A 22,542-nucleotide genomic window follows, 5' to 3' on the forward strand; every position below is an offset into this window, starting at 1 on the left:
TCCAAATATGATGGTGGTTGTGACGAGCCGACGGGTGTGAAAACAACTTTAACCTTAAGACCACGTTCACACGTTCAGTCTTTTACATCATTTGTAGCCAAAACCAGAAGGAGTGAAACAATCAGAGGAAAGTATAATAGAAACATGGGCACCACTTCTGCATTTATCACACACTCCTGATTTTGGCTACAAATGTAAAAAACCTCAAATACTCAATGTGTGAACAGGGCCTGTATTTTGTAAATTATTTTACACCCTTAGGACACATGCACATGTTGCGCATTTGGTAATTTTTTTACCTCTCGTAGGCCGTTTATAGTGTTAACTCGCCCCCTGCCTTTCACGGGCACATGAACCGAAGTACTAAAATATCAGGAATCAATAGTCATACTCATTTTTTAGGTTTATTTTTTATTACACACTCAAATTAAAAAAATAAAAATCATTTTAAGATGTACCTCAGCTTTGTATAGAATATATATGTATATATCATATCACAAGTATTTGCATCTTGACACAAAGTATTATATTGTGCATAAAATAAAATTAAAAAAACAAGGCTGTTTTCTTCCAGAAATAGCGCCACACTTGTCCATTGGTTGTGTTTGGTATTGCAGCTCAGTCCAATACACTTATACGAAGCAAGCAACCAGAAGGCTTGATACTATCAAGATAACGGCGGAGAAGATCCTGGGGGACCTACCTAGGTGGAAAAGACCCTGGTGGAGCTACCTAGGAGCAGAAGGTCCTAGTGGAGCTACCTAGGAGGAGAAGGTCCTGGTGGAGCTACCTAGGAGGAGAAGGTCCTGGTGGAGCTACCTAGGAGGAGAAGGTCCTGGTGGACCTACCTAGGTGGAAAAGACCCTGGTGGAGCTACCTAGGAGGAGAAGGTCCTGGTGGAGCTACCTAAGAGGAGAAGGTCCTGGTGGACCTACCTAAGAGGAGAAGATCCTGGTGGACCTACCTAGGTGGAAAAGACCCTGTTGGAACTACCTAGGAGGAGAAGGTCCTGGTGGAGCTACATAAGAGGAGAAGGTCCTGGTGGAGCTACCTAAGAGGAGAAGACCCTGGTGGAGCTACCTAAGAGGAGAAGACCCTGGTGGAGCTACCTAAGAGGAGAAGACCCTGGTGGAGCTACCTAAGAGGAGAAGACCCTGGTGGAGCTACCTAAGAGGAGAAGAACCTGGTGGAGCTACCTAAGAGGAGAAGAACCTGGTGGACCTGTCTAGGTTGCACAAGATCGATCTTCCTACAGAGCGTTCATCCATCAAGTCACTATGGCTCAAAATTGAGTTGAAGGGAGTAAAATAATAAATATAATATTAAAATTACACACAGATCATTAAGGAAACCAGAAGAAGCGCTTAAGACCCGGCCATCTTTGGAAAACTCATTTTCATTTGTCCAAAAAAAAAAAAAATGGCTGCATAGAAGATGCCCACCAATTATAGTAGTTGTCATATTGCAGTTGATTGGGCAGAAGACCCCCTAAAGGCGGAGAGCATGCGGGCAGATAAGGCATGCGGGCAGATAAGGCATGCGGGCAGATAAGGCATGCGGGCAGATAAGGCATGCGGGCAGATAAGGCATGCGGGCAGATAAGGCATGCGGGCAGATAAGGCATGCATGCCACTACATAGGTTTCCATTACCTGAGCAATAATACATTCATTTGCATTAATTACACCAGAGCTCCACAGTGAAATAATCCTGCGTTCACACGTCCGACATTCACAGTCTGAACACGGACCTCAGTGTCATGTGTAAAGTGAACAGATGGTAACGTCCGGGCTGCACGAGTCTCCTGACGCCAACTCAACAGCCTCACGACCCCCGGTCGGTCCGGACGGTGCAGTCAGCGCGCACTTTACACATGATTCCCCCACAAATGTCTCCTGGCTGTCCAGGAATAGTAAATCAGGGGCTTTCTTCTGATAACAGCATCACACCTGCCTTCAGGAACTGTTTAGTATTGCAGCTTAACCCCATTCACTTCAGCGGCACTGAGTGACCGGACACAACCAAGGACAGGGGCGGCAGAGTTGCCCAGAAGAAAGCAGCCATGCTTTTCTTATTCCTTAAGTATGAATAACCCTCCCTTTTTTGCATTAATGGAGTTATCTGGCATCGTTCAGAGCGGCTCTGGGTGGAGAGCACCATTAATATATATTAAAATGTTTTACATTCGTCAGCGCCTCTGCCCTCGCTGCCACTAGCACTTCTTCTCCTCTTCCATTTTCCCCAGGGCGTGTATGGCTTTGTTCTCCAGCAGATCCACCTTCTTGTCACTCTGCAGAACGGCGTTATTCAGCATGGCCTTCACCAGCGTAGTGATGGGCACAGTCAACACGGTGGGGAAGAAGTAAGCCATTGGGGTCATCATCTTCCTCGTCATCCATTCTGTAGGACGATACTCTTCACGGTCACACATGAGAAATCTGTAATAATAATAGGGGATGCAGGCAGTCACTTCAATGGGAGGGGCATGGGGATTATCCCTCCGTTTAATTGATGGCCGACCCTGCCACATTCCATCCTGTCGTTACAATCCGATATAAATGGTGACAGCGGTTATTATAGTGATTTGTGGTAAATGCTGTGCACTTCTATCAGCAATTACCAGAATAATATAATACGAAAAATACGGTATTCTCTAAGATGCACTTTTCCTGGCAAAAATTGGGGAGGAAAATGAGGGGTGCGTTTTATAATTCGAATGTAGATTACCGGGAGGTGGTGGAGAGGGGTCGCAGGAGCAATGCACCAGGCTGTGCTGTGCCCTGGGCTGTAAGTGGTGCACTGTGGGCTCTGCTGCACTGTGGGCTCTGCTGTGTTCTGCGACGGGCGGTGTGTTGCGGGTGGTGCGTTGTAGGCTCTGCTGCGCTGCGCTGTGGGCTCCGCTGCACTCTGTGCTGGACGGTGTGCTGCGAGTGGTGCGCTGCGGGCTCTGCTGTGTGGTGTGCTGCGGGCGGTGCGCTGTGGGCAGGGGCCACCATCCTGAATGTCGGCAGTGAGGGCTTCAAATAATGGCACCCAAAGCCAACACGTGCAGAGATGGAGCTGTCGACTCAAGATCTTATCTGCGCATGCGGCGCCTCCGGGCCACTGATCTCCCAGCAAACTTGAGGAAAACGGCATGTGCTCAATGACAAGATCTCGGCTTGTCATTGAGCCGAGAGCTCAATCTGCGCACGTGCAAACTCTAGCTGCCATTTCTTGGAAGCCCGCACCGTCAACAGTTTCTGGATGCTCCTCCTGCCTCACAGTGCCGCCATCTGCAGCGAGCATCTGGGACACCCGCAGCATTGACCAACTACAGCACCGCACCTGCCTCCTGTGACCCCGCTCCACCATCGCTGCCACCAACCTCCCCCTCTCCGGTAAGACACCACCGGATTATAAAACGGACCCCATTTTGTTCCCTTTTTTTTCTTTTAAATTTGGGGTGCGTCTTATAATTCAGTGAGTCTTCTAAAACGAAAAAAATTCAGTAATTACCTATATGAACCCGGATCATCTACTTACGCGGGTCTGAAGATGGAAAACCGGTCAAATCCAAGTTCTTCTACCTCTGCTTCCACTTCACCCTAAACATACAGAACACATCATGTGACGCCCTGGGAAAGCCAGGGGTCACAGGTCACTACACCACACGCACCCCACATTCCCTGCAGGCACACCGAAGTCAAACTGAAAATCCTTGTTGCCTTGCTCCAGGGGCTGGTGTCCACACCAGGGGGTGGGCCAGGCGGTTGGCTCCACCCACCGAGGAGTTCACAGCTCTGGAGGCGGGAAAACCAGGCAGTCCAGCTAGGGATGTGAAGGAGAAAAGTCAGCTCAGGGAAGAGCTTGAGATGAGTGTTAGAGTTGAGAGTAGAAGGAAGTGGTAAAGGAGCAAGTGACAGTAGTGGAAGTGACAAGAGAAAAGTGGCAGCAAGAAGCCTGAAGTTGGTCCGGGTGTGTGCCCCGGACTGAGACAGCAAGGTTGGCAGACGGCGGTGACCGTCTGCAGGTGAGACTGATTGGAGGTTGCCGAAAGGACCGTGGACGGGTGGTGACCCGGCGGTACCGGAGCGGTATACGAAGATTAGTCAGCACCAGGGCAGGGGCCTTTCGGATCCCGGCAAGGCTAGGAGTCGCCATAATTTGCCAAATCCGTTAGTGAAGGGGACGACTGTCTCTCAACAACTAAGTCCCGATTGAAGGCAACAGTCCGACCGTAAAGGGGAGACACCGCCACCGCCAAGTCATCAGTTTCCCAGGGCCAGCGCCTGCGGGCAAGAGTAGAGCTCCTCCGGTTCATATCCAGGCCAGGGGGGCGGGTTACCGGTGGGAACCCATCGCAACCAAACAACAACACATAGGTGCAGGAAGAAGACCGTCACCGTCACCTGCAGGGGATACCAACAGTGCAACCGTCTGAGGGACCCGTCCAACCAGCCGTTTGTTTACCGAGAACTGTGTCGTGTTTACTGGCTGAGTGAGTACCTCCGTGCCGTGCGGCACAGCGCTGCCCCTGCGCCCCTGCACCTCCACAGGCCCCCTACCCGCCTGCCCACCATCTATCCCCATCACTGGGCCCCGGGATCACCAACCCCTACCCACGGAGGGGCAACACAACAACTGGCTGCTCCATACCATCACTCCCGGGATCCCCAGCCAGAGCAGCGGTGGTGTACACTTAATCACCACAACCGTGGGTGGCGTCACGGACAATAAACAATCCCCACACCTAAACCCCCCTTTCACTCACGGGTGAGGAGCGCCGCTAGAGTCCCCGGGATCCGGCTCGTCGCTCGAGCCACAGAGCAGCAGCAGGCCGCAGCAGCCGCGGCAGCCGGACCCGAGCAGTGGGAGAGCGCGGCGTCCCCTCCTCCGCCCGCGACAACTACATTACGGATTTCCGGAATCGGAAGCCATTCTGCACTTTGCCGCTCCACATCAGCATGTACACAGCCCGTAGGATGCTGGATGTCAATGAATGGAAACCTTCTTGATTACTTTCAGAATTCCTAAAAGTATGGCTGCTGTAAAACATGCTGAGCGTTGTAGTTGTGCAACAGCCACGTATCGAGAAAGTCTGAAGGTTATCAAGAATATTTCCATTCTTGAAAAAATTATTCCCAGCACATTAATCATTACTGGATCTCTGGTGGTCGGACCGCTGGGAGCCCTAGTGATCCCGCAGCCAGGGATACCGGCTCGTCAGTGCTGTCTTGAAAACAGAGGACATGCGCATGCGCCAACTGCTGGAAAAAGTCTTGCGCGTCATCCATAGACAATTAACAAAGAGCCCAAATCTCGAAATTGGTGATCGGTAAATTATCCCCATCTAATAAATAGATTTGTCAGATGATGAGCCCCAGTTTTTTGCACTGACCTTAACCCTGAGATAGAGGAAGCTGCTCCCCTTGTTGGCACCTTTGGAGGACTCCAGATTGAAGTGTTGGCATCCGCCCGCTTTCGCCAGCTGCGCCGACTTGAGAACGTAGTCGTGATCCACTCGGATAAATCCGGCCTGCAGCACACAACGCACAGAGTCACATCACATCCAAAACCATCAAATTACTGCTATAAGTCCACTCATCACTGACAGCCAGACTGGTTTGTCAGGTCTCCGTAATGAGAACAGTCTTCCCCAGTGGTCCCCACAAAGCTTCTCATAAGCCAGATCAGTTACCCACACTTTGCACTGATGAGGGGCAATCACCCCGAAACACCGTGTCTGCAAATTGGGATTCTGATCTGGCATAAATCCTAGGTCATATGAAAAGGCTCGTTAAAAGGCCACTTTTGACTTTTACGATTGCTACTTCCAATAGGTGGCGCTAGAGTTTGTCTCCTTTCCTGGAGAGACAATTTGCAAACAGTTTGGATCTTATGCGCTTCCATTCATTCATTATAGTAAGTGACCCCCATCCACACAAGTCATAATATTCATGCACAGGAGAGTAACTGCAGATACCCCAGGGTCCTGGATCCAAGGGGGGCCAAAAAGATCACTTTGGCCCATTTACAAAGATTAAGACTATTACCTCGGTGGCTATGGTTCTATAGAGCTTGTAAATACATGACATACTGCGTCCAGGACTCAGGATGTCCCGAATCATGGGAACATAGCCTTACAAGCAAGACACCAGTGACGGTCGGTCTCTGAACCAACGAGCTGTAAATAAAAGTGTTAATAGATCGAAAACGGCTCCCGCGGAGAGCACTCGTGGCCCCGCAGAAGAAGACACGCTGTGTCCAGGATGCAGCATGTCCGGATCATGGGCTCGTAGCCTTACAAACGACACAGCAGCGGCGGTCGGTCTCCGAAGCAATGAGCTGTAAATGATATTAATTTAATATCTCGAAAACGGCTGCAGACTGCAATAAGCAGCAAATAGCAAAAGTGCTTGTTTTTGGGGTGAACAGTGGCGTAACTAAAGCTTGATGGACCCGGATGCAAAATTTGGACCTGGCCCCCCCCGGGCTCCCTCCCCTTATCCCCACATGTTAGTCAAATGTATGTATGTCTACATTTAGTGTCCCAAATCCTATAAAGACATTCGAGTTATCCTCCCCCCATTATGTAGTAATGTCCCCCATCTGGTTCTAATGTACCCCATCTTGGGCCCCTTCCTGGTAAATATGTCCCCCATTCTGGCATGTATGTTCCCCATCCTGGCATATATGCCTGCCCCTCATCCTGGTATATACTGTCCCCCTTCTGGTATATATGTTCCTGGACCCGTCCTGGAATACACTGTCACCTCTGGTATATAATGTCCCCCTTCTAGTATGTAATGTCCCCATCCTGCTATATATGTTCCTTTCCTTGTCCCCTCCTGGTATATACTCCCATGCCACGTGGTGTCCTCCTCTATAGCCTGCCCGCAGTGGCCGGCAGCTTTTATCTGCGTTCAGGCTATGGCAATGCCTGATGTCATTGCCATGGGCCGCCTCAGTCACGGGGACGGCTTCTGTTTGGCCGTCAGCATGTATCACAGTGCAGGGACCCGACGGGTCTCTGCACCGCGATGCATTTCAACTGGATGTGCGGCTTTCGGATGCACATTCAGCTGAAGCAGCGACTGCAATCGTTCCGCCCCTGGTGGAGAATAATCCATTAAATATGTGATAGTTGGGGGCCCCATCATTGATTTAACACTGGCTTCAAGTTACACCTCTGTTCCCTCCGATCCAAAGCTCAGAGCTCTGCAAGGACCTTGTCTACATGGTATGGCTGACCATTTATTGTACAGCGCTAATATGGAGTGATGGTTGAGCATGTGCACCGCTAATATGGTACGACAGTTGAGCATGTGCACCACTGATCCATTTATTGTACAGTGCTAATATGGTGTGGCGGTCGAGCATGTGCACCGCTGATCCATTTATTGTACAGTGCTAATATGGTGTGGCGGTCGAGCATGTGCACCGCTGATCCATTTAGTAGACCGGGCTAATATTGATCAGAGCCCTTAGGGTTACTTTGCATGCTGCGACATCGCTAGCGATCTCGTTAGCGATGTGAAATTCTAGATCGCAAGTGCGATCTTTCGGGATCGCACATAGGTCATTTTACGCACTTGCGATCTAGAATTTCACATCGCTAACGAGATCGCTAGCGATGTCGCAGCATGCAAAGTACCCCTTAGTCTATATGTCCCATCAGATGCCATATTGCTTCCAGGGGACAATATGGAGCCACAGACTCGTCGGGCCTCTGTGTGCCGCCATAGAAGTCCCATGCGCATTTGACAAGCATAGCCCATTTTTTATTTTTATATTTTATTTAAAGCCATCATCAGATATAATGTGCTATTGGGTTTTATTCGCCGGCTCATGTATGGAAGGGGTTAAGCGCTTTGACAATTATTTGACTGTACGGAATTAAAGATACAATACCGATTTGTTTTCCAGGTTTTTCTTTAAATATTTAATGGCGCTGATTGTGGCTGTGGATATTGCGGTATATTACGGTAGAACAGTGCCCACTTTGTCTCCGGTAACACCCGTGCTGGGCGCATTGTGCCGCTATAATGCCCGATGATTATTTTATTACCTCCGGAGCGTGGAGCGTCCGAGCCTCACATTCCTATGCAGCTTTCTAGCGTCGCCCAATGGCTGCCGCCGCTACCCACGCTGACAAATCCTTGGCCTTGATTAAATCGAGCCTCTAATTTCCCTGCCTTTCGTTCTGCGCTAAACGCCACTTAATAGAGTCCTGCCATCTTCAATTGTCCGCGGGAAATTAGAGTGACACAAATACCGGCAGCTTTCATTCCCCCTTCAATCTGATTAGTCAGTCATTTCAATCCTACCCCCGGCTATCCCAGGCTGGCGTCCCCCCCACCCACACTCATTGTCCCCGACTTACAAGTGACACATTCTCCTTGAAGATCGGGCCAGTGAGTGCTTGGGAGCCCCTCTCGGCCTTAACCCATCATTCCACCTCAATGGGCACCGCCTGACAAAATGCCCACACCTTTGTTTCTCTTGTTGCCTTGCAAAAAGTTGATATATTGACGCCTGAGCCATCGCGTCCCCTTAATCCGATACACTTTCCCAAATCCTCTGAGACCCCAAGCGGACGGTGAGTAAGCCCCCTATTATCCTGTATTTAACCTATAATTACACCATGCAGCATTTCCATGGTAGAGAATGCAAAACAGGACGAGGCCATACAGATCCGTGACATCTGCATTCATCACAAAGAGCAGCGAAACAGAGTTTCCCCAAAATCACTGAGACCGTGTGTGAGACATCGAGAGCCGGCAATACTAACGGGATGGAAGAAATAAGGAGGATGGCATCCAAAGGGGCCATAACCCAGCTCTCCTGACCCTAGTGCCTGCGGGGTCAATGCTTACTATACATATAGCATTCTAGTAGCAGGAGGATCTGGATGAACAGGAGCCCTGCCTGCAAGATGCCAGTGCTTACTATACATATAGCATTCTAGTAATGAAGCAGGAGGATCTGGATGAACAAGGCCCTGCAAGATGCCAGTGTTTACTATACATATAGCATTCTAGTAATGAAGCAGTAGGATCTGGATGAACAAGGCCTTGCAAAATGCTAGTGATCCCTTTAGATCTAGCTTTCTATTCATGGACCAGGATGAACAACAGCCCTGCAAGATGCTAGTGATCACTTTAGATATAGCTTTCTGTTCATGAATCAGGGGGAACTGGATGAACAAGGGCCCTGCAAAAATCTATTGATCCCTTTAGATCTAGCTTTTGACTCATGAACCAGGCCGAACTGGATGCACAAAGGCCCTTTAGATTTAGGTTTGTAGGCATGAACCAGGGGAACTGGATGAACAGGAGCCGTGCAAGATGCCAGTAATTGCTTTAGATCTAGTTTTCTGTTCATGAACCAGGAGGATCTGGATGAACAAGGCCCTGCAAGATGCCAGTGTTTACTATACATATAGCATTCTTGTAATGAAGCAGGAGGATCTGGATGAGCAGGACCCCTGCAAAGTGCCAGTGTTTACTATACATATAGCATTCTAGTAACAAACCAGGAGGATCTGGATGAACAAGAGCCCTGAAAGATGCCAGTGTTTACTATACATATAGCATTCTAGTAACGAACCAGGAGGTTCTGGATGAGCAGGACCCCTGCAAAGTGCCAGGGTTTACTATTCATATAGCATTCTAGTAATGAAGCAGGAGGTTCTGGATGAACAGGAGCCCTGCAAGATGCCAGTGTTTACTATACATATAGCATTCTAGTAATGAAGCAGGAGGATCTGGATGAACAGGAGCCCTGCAAGATGCCAGTGTTTACTATACATATAGCATTCTAGTAATGAAGCAGTAGGATCTGGATGAACAAGGCCTTGCAAAATGCTAGTGATCCCTTTAGATCTAGCTTTCTATTCATGGACCAGGATGAACAACAGCCCTGCAAGATGCTAGTGATCACTTTAGATATAGCTTTCTGTTCATGAATCAGGGGGAACTGGATGAACAAGGGCCCTGCAAAAATCTATTGATCCCTTTAGATCTAGCTTTTGACTCATGAACCAGGCCGAACTGGATGCACAAAGGCCCTTTAGATTTAGGTTTGTAGGCATGAACCAGGGGAACTGGATGAACAGGAGCCGTGCAAGATGCCAGTGATTGCTTTAGATCTAGTTTTCTGTTCATGAACCAGGAGGAACTGGATGAACAAGGGCCCTGCAAAATACCAGTGATCACTTTAGATCTAGTTTTCTGTTCATGAACTAGGAGGGTCTGGATGAACAGAAACCCTGCGAGATGCTAGTGGTCACTTTAGACCTAGTTTTCGGTTCATAAACCAGGAGGAACTGGATAAACAAGGGCCCTGGAAGATGCCGGTGATTGCTTTAGATCTAGTTTTTTGGTCAATGACTAGAAGGAATTTTAGAACTAGGTTTGTAGTCATGAACCAGGAGGTCTGGATGAACAAGGGCCCTGCAAAAAAACAGTGATTGCTTTAGATCTAGTTTTCTGTTAATGAATCAGAATGAACTGGAGCCCTGCAAGATGCCAGTGATCACTTTAGATCTAGTTTTTTTGGTCAATGACTAGAAGGAACTTTAGATCTAGGTTTGTAGTCATGAACCAGAAGGAACTGGATGAACAAGGGCTCTGTAAAATACCAGTGATCACTTTAGATCAAGATGTCTGTTTATGAACCAGGAGGATCTGGATGAACAAGAGCCCCGCAAGATGCTAGTGATCACTTTAGATCTAGTTTTCGGTTCATGAGCGGGGAGGAACTGGATGAACAAGGCCCTGCATGATGCCAGTGATCATTTTAGATCTAGGTTTCTAGTCATGAACCAGGAGTACCTGGATGAACAGAAGCCCTGCAAGATGCCAGTGATCACTTTAGATCTAGTTTTCTGTTATGAACCAAGATGAACTGGATGAACAAGGGCCCTGCAAGATTGGAGAGATCACTTTAGGATCTGGCTACCTAGTCATTAACCAGGAGGAATTTGATGAACGAAGGCCCTGCAAAATGCCAGGGATCACCTTAGATCTAATTTTGAGGTCATGAACCAGGAGGAACTGGATGAACAAGGGTCCAGCAAGATGCCAGTGATCACTTTTAGATATGACTTTCTATTCATGAACTAGGAGGATCTGGATGAATCGGAGCCCTGTGAGATGCCAGTGATCACTTCAGATCTAGTTTTCTAGTCATGATCTAGGAGGAACTGGATGAACAAGGGCACTACAAAATGCTACTGATCCCTTTAGATCTAGCTTTCAATACATAAACCAGGAAGGACCTACAAAATATCAGTGATCACTTTAGATCTAGTTTTGTAGTCATGAACCAGGAGGAACTGGATGAACAGGAGCCTGCAAAATACCAGTGATCACTTTAGATCTAGGTTTCTGTTCATGAACCAGGAGAACTGGATGAGCATAGCTATAGGTAAAGATGGAAGATGAGCCTTCATAGGGCTTTATAACATATAATCAAATACATCCGGTGTATCCTAAACATTTTTCTTACATATGGAAACTCCCAACAATATGAGCACTCGGAGAAAGCGGAGTCATAATCCAAAATTTTATATTAAAAAGGTATAAGTTTATTCATTACAAAATTCATACAATAAACACACAGTAAAAATTGGGGGGAATGAGGTGCAAAGGACAGCAATACTACCACAATAACAGTAGTTGGTGAGTATAGAGAGATTCAAATGGCATGTAGTGCAAGCCACATCCGGTACAATAAATATCAGTACAGTAGTGCTAATATCTGGGTCAGCCTATTCCCTCAACGCACAGGAGTCACACCAGTAACCATAGGGATCCTCCTCCCACCATATATCACAGGCTACTGTCAATATCGCGACAGAAACTGTAACATTGTAATAAGTATTTGTAGTATGGTAGTGGAGGCAGAGATCCCAATGGCCTCATGGAAGTATGCCGCAGGTATGTGGTATAAGGCTGACACCCAGAGCTAGGCACTCACAGAAGGATCAGTTACATCGGATGTATGGTGGATCTGCACATCAGCCAAATAGAGTAAAGTCCACATAAAGTTATAAAAACTCACCCATGGTATAAGATGCGGTAGGACTGTCCAGGGGGCCCCGACGCTGCGTTTCGCGTAGGGCTTCCTCGGGGGGCCATGCATTGGTTTTGTGTGTCGGGCTTTTTAAAGCCCAGCGTGACTGTGAAATCACCGCCATATGCGGCGCATGCGCAGCGCGAGCGGGCAACACGGCCGCATCACTTCCGGTCTCAGAGTGACGTCACGGGTCAGGGAAAGCCCTGGTGACGTCACAGAGTCCCGCCCACATCACTCGGAGAGACCTTCCAGGATGCGCCTAAGCCACCAGCCCCCGGCGCGCATGCGCACTGGTAATCCCACAGATGGAAGGTAAACAGAGGGTCATATAGCACATAAGTATAGGAAGAGAGATCAACCATATGGAATTTATCAAGAGTATGATACATTAGCATATATATAATACATGGGGAAGAGCAACAATTATTTGTGGCAATATAGATCATAAATAAGTTATTGTTGCTCGAGGTGATGACATCAATAGTTGAAAAAGATGGATCCCATCTACCTGTACGAAAAATAAATAAAAACACAAATAAGAAAAATTAAAAGAAAACACACATTAAAAACAAAGGACCCAAGAAATGAGCTCAGCATAATTTACAAGAAAGGAGCAAAGCTCTGTTGCTCGTTAAGACCACCTGGTCTAAGCGTTCCCAAAGTGTGGATCCAACGACATTCACGTTGTGCCAGAAGGCGCTTCATGTCGCCCCCTCTAGCACCTATCTTAACCTGTTCAATGCCCCGGACCCGGAATCCACCAGGATCACAATTGTGATGGGTGAAAAAGTGCCTCGGTATGGGCTTGAGGAGGGACGGCTCTTCAGCGGTGCGTGCTGCCAAGATGTCTCTTACGTGTTCACGTGTGCGAACACGCAATTCCCTGGAGGCGAGGCCCACATAGATTAGATTACAGGTGCATGTTGCGTAGTACACCACATAAGTGCTACTACAAGATATAAAATCCAGTATTTTAAAATCCCTCGATCCGTCCGCCGAAGAAAATACTGTGGATCTCACCATGTTGGAGCATGCACGGCAATCACCGCAGGGATAGAAGCCGACCCTTCTCCCACCCACACCCCAGGGACTATTCACCCTTGCTACATAGTGGCTTTTGACCAAATGGTCCTTCAAGTTCATACTCCTCCTCGCTGTCATCAGGGGAGATGTAGGTAGCACACCAGCCAATGTTGGCTCAGTGAGCAAAATGGACCAATGCTTCTGTAGAATTTCACGCATCAGCTCCCAACGATGGTTAAAGGTGGAGATAAATCGGATGGCACCAGGAGATGACTGTCTGGACATGGGTGTTAAGAGGTCATTCCTCTTGCTGGATTTGGCCCTAAGGTAACCTTTCCTAATGCACCTCCTGCTGTAGCCCCTCTCGGTAAACCTGTTTCTCAAATCATTGGCCTGTTCCTCAAAAAGCGTGCCCGTAGAGCATATCCTTCTGGCTCTGAGGAACTGGCCCGTCGGAATTGCCCTGATGGTAGATGGTATGTGGGCCGAGGAGGCGTGCAGGAGGGCATTAACAGAGGTCTCCTTTCTGTATAGGTCAGTATGTACAACACCATCGGCCTGTACCAAGATTTTTATATCCAAGAAGTCAATCTCCCGTTTGTCAGCCTTATAGGTAAGTCTGATGTTGGAGTCGTTGCAGTTCAATACCTTCATAAATGTATTTAAATCAAAAAGTGAACCTTGCCAGATGAACAGTACATCATCGATGTACCTGTACCATCCTTGTACCTGGGGAGCAACGTCTGCCCCGCCGAAAATGCCCCTCTCCCAGAATCCCAGGAAGAGGTTAGCATACGACGGGGCACACGCCGCTCCCATAGCTGTACCCTGTTGCTGTAAAAAATACCTGTCCTTAAAAATAAAAAAATTATGTGTAAGTATGAACCGCAACAACTCCAACACCAGACCAACCAAATCCCCATCAAGATTGCTCATGGTGAGAAAAAATTGTGATGCCTCTAAACCATCAGCATGTTTAATACTTGTGTAGAGGCTTTCTACATCCGCAACTACCAGGAACATGTCAGGTTCCAGGGTCATGCCATCAAGACGTTTAAGGACGTCCATAGTGTCTCTGACATAGGAGGGCAGCGTCTCTACTAAAGGGTGCAAATAATGTTCTATAAATTTACAAATTGGATCGCATAGCCCTCCTATGCCAGAAACAATTGGACGTCCAGGTGGGTTCTGGGGGTCCTTATGAATTTTTGGCAGCAGGTAAAATGTAGGAATGATGGGATTTTTTACCATAAGACCGTCAAAGATTTTTTTGGTAATCGTACCTGCGTTTAATGCCCGCTCCAAAATCTTTAGTAGAATGGAGGAGAAGCTTCCCATAGGATTATGGGTCAGGGTGGTATAAACCTCCTTACTACGTAGCTGCCTAAACGCCTCACGCTCATATTTCTCCACAGGCCAGATAACCACATTCCCCCCCTTGTCCGCAGGTTTAAAGAGTACGTCGTCCCAGGATTTCAACTCATGTAGGGCCAATCTTTGATCCGAAGTCAGATTATCTTTTTTCTTTTTATTATCAATCTGCTTCAGATCATTAGCCACCAATTGTGTAAAGATCTCAACCTGGGGACAGATGGACAATGAGGGGAATGTGGTCGACCTGGGGAGAATAGAGCGGGGGAATCTATCAGGTGTATCAGGGATGGACTCACTTGCCAATTCCTCCAGAACACGAACCGCCTCCCGTTCAGCTCGACTGTTGAGGCCCAATTCAGAGAGATTATTCCTGGAATGTAGTTTTTTTAAAATAATTTTCCTCGAGAAAAGATGCAAATCTTTTAAGGCTGTAAAATAATCAAAATGATTAGATGGTACAAATGTGAGACCCAGGGACAGAACTTCCCGTTGTTGGGGGGTAATAAAGTGAGAGGATAGATTAATTACCTCCAAGGTTCTGTTCCTGGCTCTCTTATCAGACTGTGTGGGTGGTGTTGTCTTACGTTTGGTCGATTGTGTAGTGGACCTCAAATTTCTGATGAAGCCCAAAAACCACCTGGACGTCCAATTGTTTCTGGCATAGGAGGGCTATGCGATCCAATTTGTAAATTTATAGAACATTATTTGCACCCTTTAGTAGAGACGCTGCCCTCCTATGTCAGAGACACTATGGACGTCCTTAAACGTCTTGATGGCATGACCCTGGAACCTGACATGTTCCTGGTAGTTGCGGATGTAGAAAGCCTCTACACAAGTATTAAACATGCTGATGGTTTAGAGGCATCACAATTTTTTCTCACCATGAGCAATCTTGATGGGGATTTGGTTGGTCTGGTGTTGGAGTTGTTGCGGTTCATACTTACACATAATTTTTTTATTTTTAAGGACAGGTATTTTTTACAGCAACAGGGTACAGCTATGGGAGCGGCGTGTGCCCCGTCGTATGCTAACCTCTTCCTGGGATTCTGGGAGAGGGGCATTTTCGGCGGGGCAGACGTTGCTCCCCAGGTACAAGGATGGTACAGGTACATCGATGATGTACTGTTCATCTGGCAAGGTTCACTTTTTGATTTAAATACATTTATGAAGGTATTGAACTGCAACGACTCCAACATCAGACTTACCTATAAGGCTGACAAACGGGAGATTGACTTCTTGGATATAAAAATCTTGGTACAGGCCGATAGTGTTGTACATACTGACCTATACAGAAAGGAGACCTCTGTTAATGCCCTCCTGCACGCCTCCTCGGCCCACATACCATCTACCATCAGGGCAATTCCGACGGGCCAGTTCCTCAGAGCCAGAAGGATATGCTCTACGGGCACGCTTTTTGAGGAACAGGCCAATGATTTGAGAAACAGGTTTACCGAGAGGGGCTACAGCAGGAGGTGCATTAGGAAAGGTTACCTTAGGGCCAAATCCAGCAAGAGGAATGACCTCTTAACACCCACGTCCAGACAGTCATCTCCTGGTGCCATCCGATTTATCTCCACCTTTAACCATCGTTGGGAGCTGATGCGTGAAATTCTACAGAAGCATTGGTCCATTTTGCTCACTGAGCCAACATTGGCTGGTGTGCTACCTACATCTCCCCTGATGACAGCGAGGAGGAGTATGAACTTGAAGGACCATTTGGTCAAAAGCCACTATGTAGCAAGGGTGAATAGTCCCTGGGGTGTGGGTGGGAGAAGGGTCGGCTTCTATCCCTGCGGTGATTGCCGTGCATGCTCCAACATGGTGAGATCCACAGTATTTTCTTCGGCGGACGGATCGAGGGATTTTAAAATACTGGATTTTATATCTTGTAGTAGCACTTATGTGGTGTACTACGCAACATGCACCTGTAATCTAATCTATGTGGGCCTCGCCTCCAGGGAATTGCGTGTTCGCACACGTGAACACGTAAGAGACATCTTGGCAGCACGCACCGCTGAAGAGCCGTCCCTCCTCAAGCCCATACCGAGGCACTTTTTCACCCATCACAATTGTGATCCTGGTGGATTCCGGGTCCGGGGCATTGAACAGGTTAAGATAGGTGCTAGAGGGGGCGACATGAAGCGCCTTCTGGCACAACGTGAATGTCGTTGGATCCACACTTTGGGAACGCTTAGACCAGGTGGTCTTAACGAGCAACAGAGCTTTGCTCCTTTCTTGTAAATTATGCTGAGCTCATTTCTTGGGTCCTTTGTTTTTAATGTGTGTTTTCTTTTAATTTTTCTTATTTGTGTTTTTATTTATTTTTCGTACAGGTAGATGGGATCCATCTTTTTCAACTATTGATGTCATCACCTCGAGCAACAATAACTTATTTATGATCTATATTGCCACAAATAATTGTTGCTCTTCCCCATGTATTATATATATGCTAATGTATCATACTCTTGATAAATTCCATATGGTTGATCTCTCTTCCTATACTTATGTGCTATATGACCCTCTGTTTACCTTCCATCTGTGGGATTACCAGTGCGCATGCGCGCCGGGGGCTGGTGGCTTAGGCGCATCCTGGAAGGTCTCTCCGAGTGATGTGGGCGGGACTCTGTGACGTCACCAGGGCTTTCCCTGACCCGCGACGTCACTCTGAGACCGGAAGTGATGCGGCCGTGTTGCCCGCTCGCGCTGCGCATGCGCCGCATATGGCGGTGATTTCACAGTCACGCTGGGCTTTAAAAAGCCCGACACACAAACCCAATGCATGGCCCCCCGAGGAAGCCCTACGCGAAACGCAGCGTCGGGGCCCCCTGGACAGTCCTACCGCATCTTATACCATGGGTGAGTTTTTATAACTTTATGTGGACTTTACTCTATTTGGCTGATGTGCAGATCCACCATACATCCGATGTAACTGATCCTTCTGTGAGTGCCTAGCTCTGGGTGTCAGCCTTATACCACATACCTGCGGCATACTTCCATGAGGCCATTGGGATCTCTGCCTCCACTACCATACTACAAATACTTATTACAATGTTACAGTTTCTGTCGCGATATTGACAGTAGCCTGTGATATATGGTGGGAGGAGGATCCCTATGGTTACTGGTGTGACTCCTGTGCGTTGAGGGAATAGGCTGACCCAGATATTAGCACTACTGTACTGATATTTATTGTACCGGATGTGGCTTGCACTACATGCCATTTGAATCTCTCTATACTCACCAACTACTGTTATTGTGGTAGTATTGCTGTCCTTTGCACCTCATTCCCCCCAATTTTTACTGTGTGTTTATTGTATGAATTTTGTAATGAATAAACTTATACCTTTTTAATATAAAATTTTGGATTATGACTCCGCTTTCTCCGAGGGCTTTATAACATAATATATTTATATATGATCAGGAATCGAATAGAGATTGTGTGTATATATATATCTGAGGTCACAATCCCCTTATGAATTTCAGATATTAGCAATCTATCGCTCGGTATGAGGACGCCTTGTCGGTGCAGATCGGCTCGCTCAATCTGTTTTATATTTATGGGTATATTCTATATAATGTCATTTAGTCTTCTCCATATATCCTGTGCTCGCACATGTCTTGGGGCTTGGCTTCATGTGAGCGGACTTTGTATGTGACAAATGGGAAGATAAGTGATAAAAGTGAAGATCAAAGGTTACTTTTAATCTGGGATCAAATTCTAATAACAGAAAAGTGGAGGAGAAACAGGTCACGTCCATATGTAACAGCAGTTATAGGAGAGCAGGTCTGATACATAGTAACAAAAAGGATACAGCTGCACTCTGCAGTGCTAAGACATGTGTAACAATGGATATGGGAATATAGACATGCATTACTGCTATAGAAAACATGGAAAAATTGAGATACTTTGCACACAAAAATGGCCAGTTTTAGGTGAGCCCAACAGCCAACGGCAAGGTGACCACTATGTGGCTGTTGGGCTCACATAAAACTGGCCATTTTTGTGTGCTAAACTTTTACCAATTGGAGTTTGTCTTACTGGCCGTTTACACATGGCGTTATCTGCTCTGGATCGCTCAGTGCACATAGGCGGCCGTAGGTCTCAGAGGGGGCTGTCATATTTACACCGGATGGTGCTGACCATAAAATACCGGCGCCCATTCACACAGCAAGATAATCGAGAAACAAGCGCTTTTTGACACTGCTCAATCACGATTATCTTGCAGTGTAGATACCCCTTACGAGAGACTATTGCCCACCGCACTAATGCTGACTGTGCGGCACTAGACGCTATGGGTGGGCTACAGCCTGCAGTAGAGGAGGATTTCTGGAGGGGCACAAGCTGAGCGTCTGCATCGGAGGACATTAGCCCCTGCTCACTGCTACATATGACCGGCATGTACATCAGATCAGATAAAAACAATTCCGGATTTTGGTGCGGCGCTCACCTCCCCAGATTTGGCTTTTGTGGTTCCAAGGCAGCAAAATCCTACGTCGTGTTCTTGAAATGCAGCCGAATGCTCCTCTAACTTCTCAAAGTCAACCACCTCCTGCTTCTAGAGGAATCCAAGAGAAAGATAAGGAGGGTCAGCATGAGTCTGGGGGTCCACAGCGAGCAACACGGGTATAATTATGTATACTGGTAACATCTATAGCCAATAAGGCTAACATGAAATACGTATAATATGTAATCACATAAGCGGTCCACTCCCTGCCCCCCACATGATCATGAACCTCCTGAAATGCTCTGTACTGCTGGGGTTCTGCTACTCTGACTATATAACTCAGGCTGTGAGCTCCCATAAGATCACTACGTTTCTCTGCTGAAATACTCTGTGCTGCTGTGCAGATCTATGCTCCTTCCACTATGTAACCACTCACTGACTCAGTGATCTGCCACAAGATCAGCACTCATCTTCTGAAAAACTCTGTGCTGCTGTGCAGATAGATCTCCTTCCACTATGTATCTACTTTGTGTCTCTCAGGCTGTGAGCTCCCACAATATCAGCACATTTGTCCCCTGAAATACTCTGTGCTGCTGTGCAGATCTCTAGCTCCTTCCACTATGTAACCACTCTGTGACTCTCAGGCTATGAACGCCCACAAGATCAGCACCCTCCTCTCCTGAAATACTTTGTGCTGCTGTGCAGATCTATGCTCTTTCCACTATGTAACCACTCTGACTCTTAGGCTGTGAGCTCCCACAAGATCAGCCCTTTTCTCTGCTGAAATACTCTGTGCTGCTGTGCAGATCTCTAGCTCCTTCCACTATGAAAACACTCCGTGACTCTCAAGCTGTGAGCTCCGAGAAGATCAGCACCCCCTCTCTTGAAATGCTCTGTGCTGCTGTGCAGATCTATGCTCCTTCCACTATGTAACCACTCTGACTCTCAGGCTATGAACGCCCACAAGATCAGCACCCTCCTCTCTTGAAATACTCTGCGCTGCTGTGCAGATCTATGCTTTTTCCACTATGTAACCACTCTGTGACTCTCAGGCTGTGAGCTCCCACAAGATCACCACTTTTCTCTGCAGAAATACTCTGTGCTGCTGTGCAGATTTCCTTCCACTATGTAACCACTCTTTGACTCTCTGTGAGGTTCCACAAGATCAGCACCTTCCTCTTCTGAAATACTCTGCGCTGCGGCGCACACCGCTCTGCGGACCCTCTGTTGTTAGGAATTGTTCCTTCCATTAAATGCTGTCTTTCACCTGCAACAAGATCAGCACCCTCCTCTTCTGAAACACTCTGTGCTGCTGTGAATATGGCCTTCCACTATGTAACCACTCTGCGACTCTCAGGCTGTGAGCTCCCACACTTTTCTCTCCTGAAATACTCTGTTCTGCGGCGTACACCGCTCTCTAGACCCTCTGTTGTTAGGAATTACTCCTTTCATTGCATAAACTGTCAATCACCTGCCACTAGATCAGCACTCTCTTCTTCTAAAATACTCTGTGCTGCTGTGAGACTGCACCTTTTTACTATGTAATTCTCAGGTCTGTGATCTCTCACTTGTCTACATCCCCCTTCCCAACATTATAACAGTGTCCTGATCAGGTGCCGCCCTGTCCTTAGTCTTTCCTATTAGCGGCCAGGTCACTGCCTCCCACAAGAGCAGCACACTCTTCTCCCGCTGCTCTCATGGATCCAATAATCTGATTGGCTGCCATGTGTTCTACGAGTTATTAGACAACATTATTAGTGTCCTGATCAGGTGCTGCCCTGTCCTTAGTCTTTCCTATCAGCCGCCTCATTCGCCAGGTCACTGCCTCCCACAAGGGCAGCACACTCTTCTCCCGCTGCTCTCTATGATCGGATTGGCTGCAATGTGTTCTATGAATTAATACAAAACATTATATAATATTATCACCCACCACATCTTTATAAGCCTCGTCCTCGAAGTTTATCTTCCGGCGCCCGATGACGGTGACTTTACTGAAGAGCTGACTCTCTACTATCTGCTTGAGAAGTTCTTTCCCGGTTTCTCCGGACGCCCCGAGGATGAAGCAGGACTTGTTCAGCTGCCGGTAATCTTCTTGCAGAGTCTTCAGGTCTTTCGCCATCCTGTGCTCAGGAAGGAAATGATGAAACGTCAGGTTTCTCCTCAATTATAGCCACAGCCAGCGGGGAATATCGGGCTCGGAACGTTCGGCTGCTATAGTAACAAATTACAGACTAATGGATAAACAACACACAAGACTCTGCGGTGGACGGAGAACGTTCAGGGGGCACTCTGTGCTATTACCATCCTACCCAAATAAAAGATGCACCGAGGAGGGAAGGTCCTAGATATCAAGATGGCTTTCTGGAAAAACTAAAAAAAAAATGTATTTAGATAGATAGACCCCTGTTTGGCTAATTACAAGGGGTCCCCATCCTGGCATGTGTGACTGGGGCTAAATAAATAGAGGAAGCCCCTGAGAAAAAACTTAACTAGGTACTATTGGAAGGTCATGCCAACACTTGTGGACCAATGCAAAATCTCCAATAAGTCCACAATTAGTGCTGGTCTCATATAGTCCAAAATATACTTGTGGGTCCCCCCCTTTGCTCCAGGGCCCAGGAGCACAGCAACCCCTGCACTCACTATAGTTAAACCCCTGCATGCCCATCTTCCTTAGGGATCAGATGCTCTGGTGCTTCATGCTCGATAGGGGCCACCCTATGAGAACTTATAAATGGGTGGGGGTCCAATCACAGGGTCCAGCACCAATCAGCAGAATTGGGGCACTTTTATACCCGTTGGAATGGTGCAAGAGTGCAGATACTGGACCTTCATTCATCCTCTATGGGGCTGCGAGAGGCAGAATGAGCTCACTTATAGGTTCTCAGTTAACTCAGTTTACAGCCATACCCTGTGCCACACACAGAGGCTATAGAAAGCAAACAATGCAAGTATTTTTTTTAAAATAAAACCCAACTACAAAGATTAATTTTAGCCCAAAATACATGAAGTAAAAAAAAAAAAAAAAAAAAAAAAAAAAAAAATTGTCTCTGCAGGTGAAAAACACTTTTTTTTTTTAAAAATAAAAAGTGCACCCGTTCTGGATGGACAGGGGGGGTCTATACTGGAAGCTTTTCCATGAATGGTGTGAACATGCCACGTGCAGGACACTCCCCCAGGTCCGGGCTCTGGACATGGATTGTTCTACGGACGCCTCATTTTGGTATTTTTCCTGGAAAGTTCTTGATGTGTTTACAATGGGGGGGGAAACGGCTTTTTTACTGTTCAGCATCAAACCTGTTTACTTCATGTCTATATTTAGTCAGCGACCGAAGTATGACTCCTACTAGGATTATATATAGAATATAGGGTCATTTCTGGAATGAACGAGCCCCCCTCTGCACCAACTCTCTGCTGAGCCTGTGCTGATGAATAACAGCAAATCTGAGCAAGCAGAGCTGCAGTGTAAAGCAAGGAGGAGTGACAGAGCAGCAGCCTCTGATTTGACAATTCAATAGGGCTGAGCCAACTGACCAATTCCGAATTCCCCCTTGCACGTCCCTTTAAGAGATGTCTGAATGTAAACGAGTGACATAATCCACTGTTTATTCACGGAGCACCCACTGTACATCCACACCCAA

General features: G+C 47.2%; 1 protein-coding gene across 3 annotated transcripts in view; it reads right to left on the minus strand.

Annotated features, from left to right (window-relative positions):
- Positions 1-391: 391 nt before the first annotated feature.
- The window catches only part of HTATIP2 (HIV-1 Tat interactive protein 2), a 29,805-nt gene continuing 7,654 nt past the window's right edge, over positions 392-22,542 (minus strand). For all 3 annotated transcript variants that reach the window (XM_075325581.1, XM_075325580.1, XM_075325583.1), the window contains exons 2-6: positions 20,832-21,021; positions 18,905-19,012; positions 5,380-5,517; positions 3,525-3,586; positions 392-2,437 (exon numbers count right to left, since the gene is read on the minus strand). In XM_075325581.1, the coding sequence (XP_075181696.1) occupies positions 2,212-2,437; positions 3,525-3,586; positions 5,380-5,517; positions 18,905-19,012; positions 20,832-21,021 (724 nt within the window). In that variant the 3' untranslated portion in view covers positions 392-2,211. The remainder of the gene's footprint in view (positions 2,438-3,524; positions 3,587-5,379; positions 5,518-18,904; positions 19,013-20,831; positions 21,022-22,542) is intronic.

This window comes from Anomaloglossus baeobatrachus, chromosome 10, assembly GCF_048569485.1.
Source record: "Anomaloglossus baeobatrachus isolate aAnoBae1 chromosome 10, aAnoBae1.hap1, whole genome shotgun sequence".
NCBI classification, from domain to species: Eukaryota; Metazoa; Chordata; class Amphibia; order Anura; family Aromobatidae; genus Anomaloglossus; species Anomaloglossus baeobatrachus.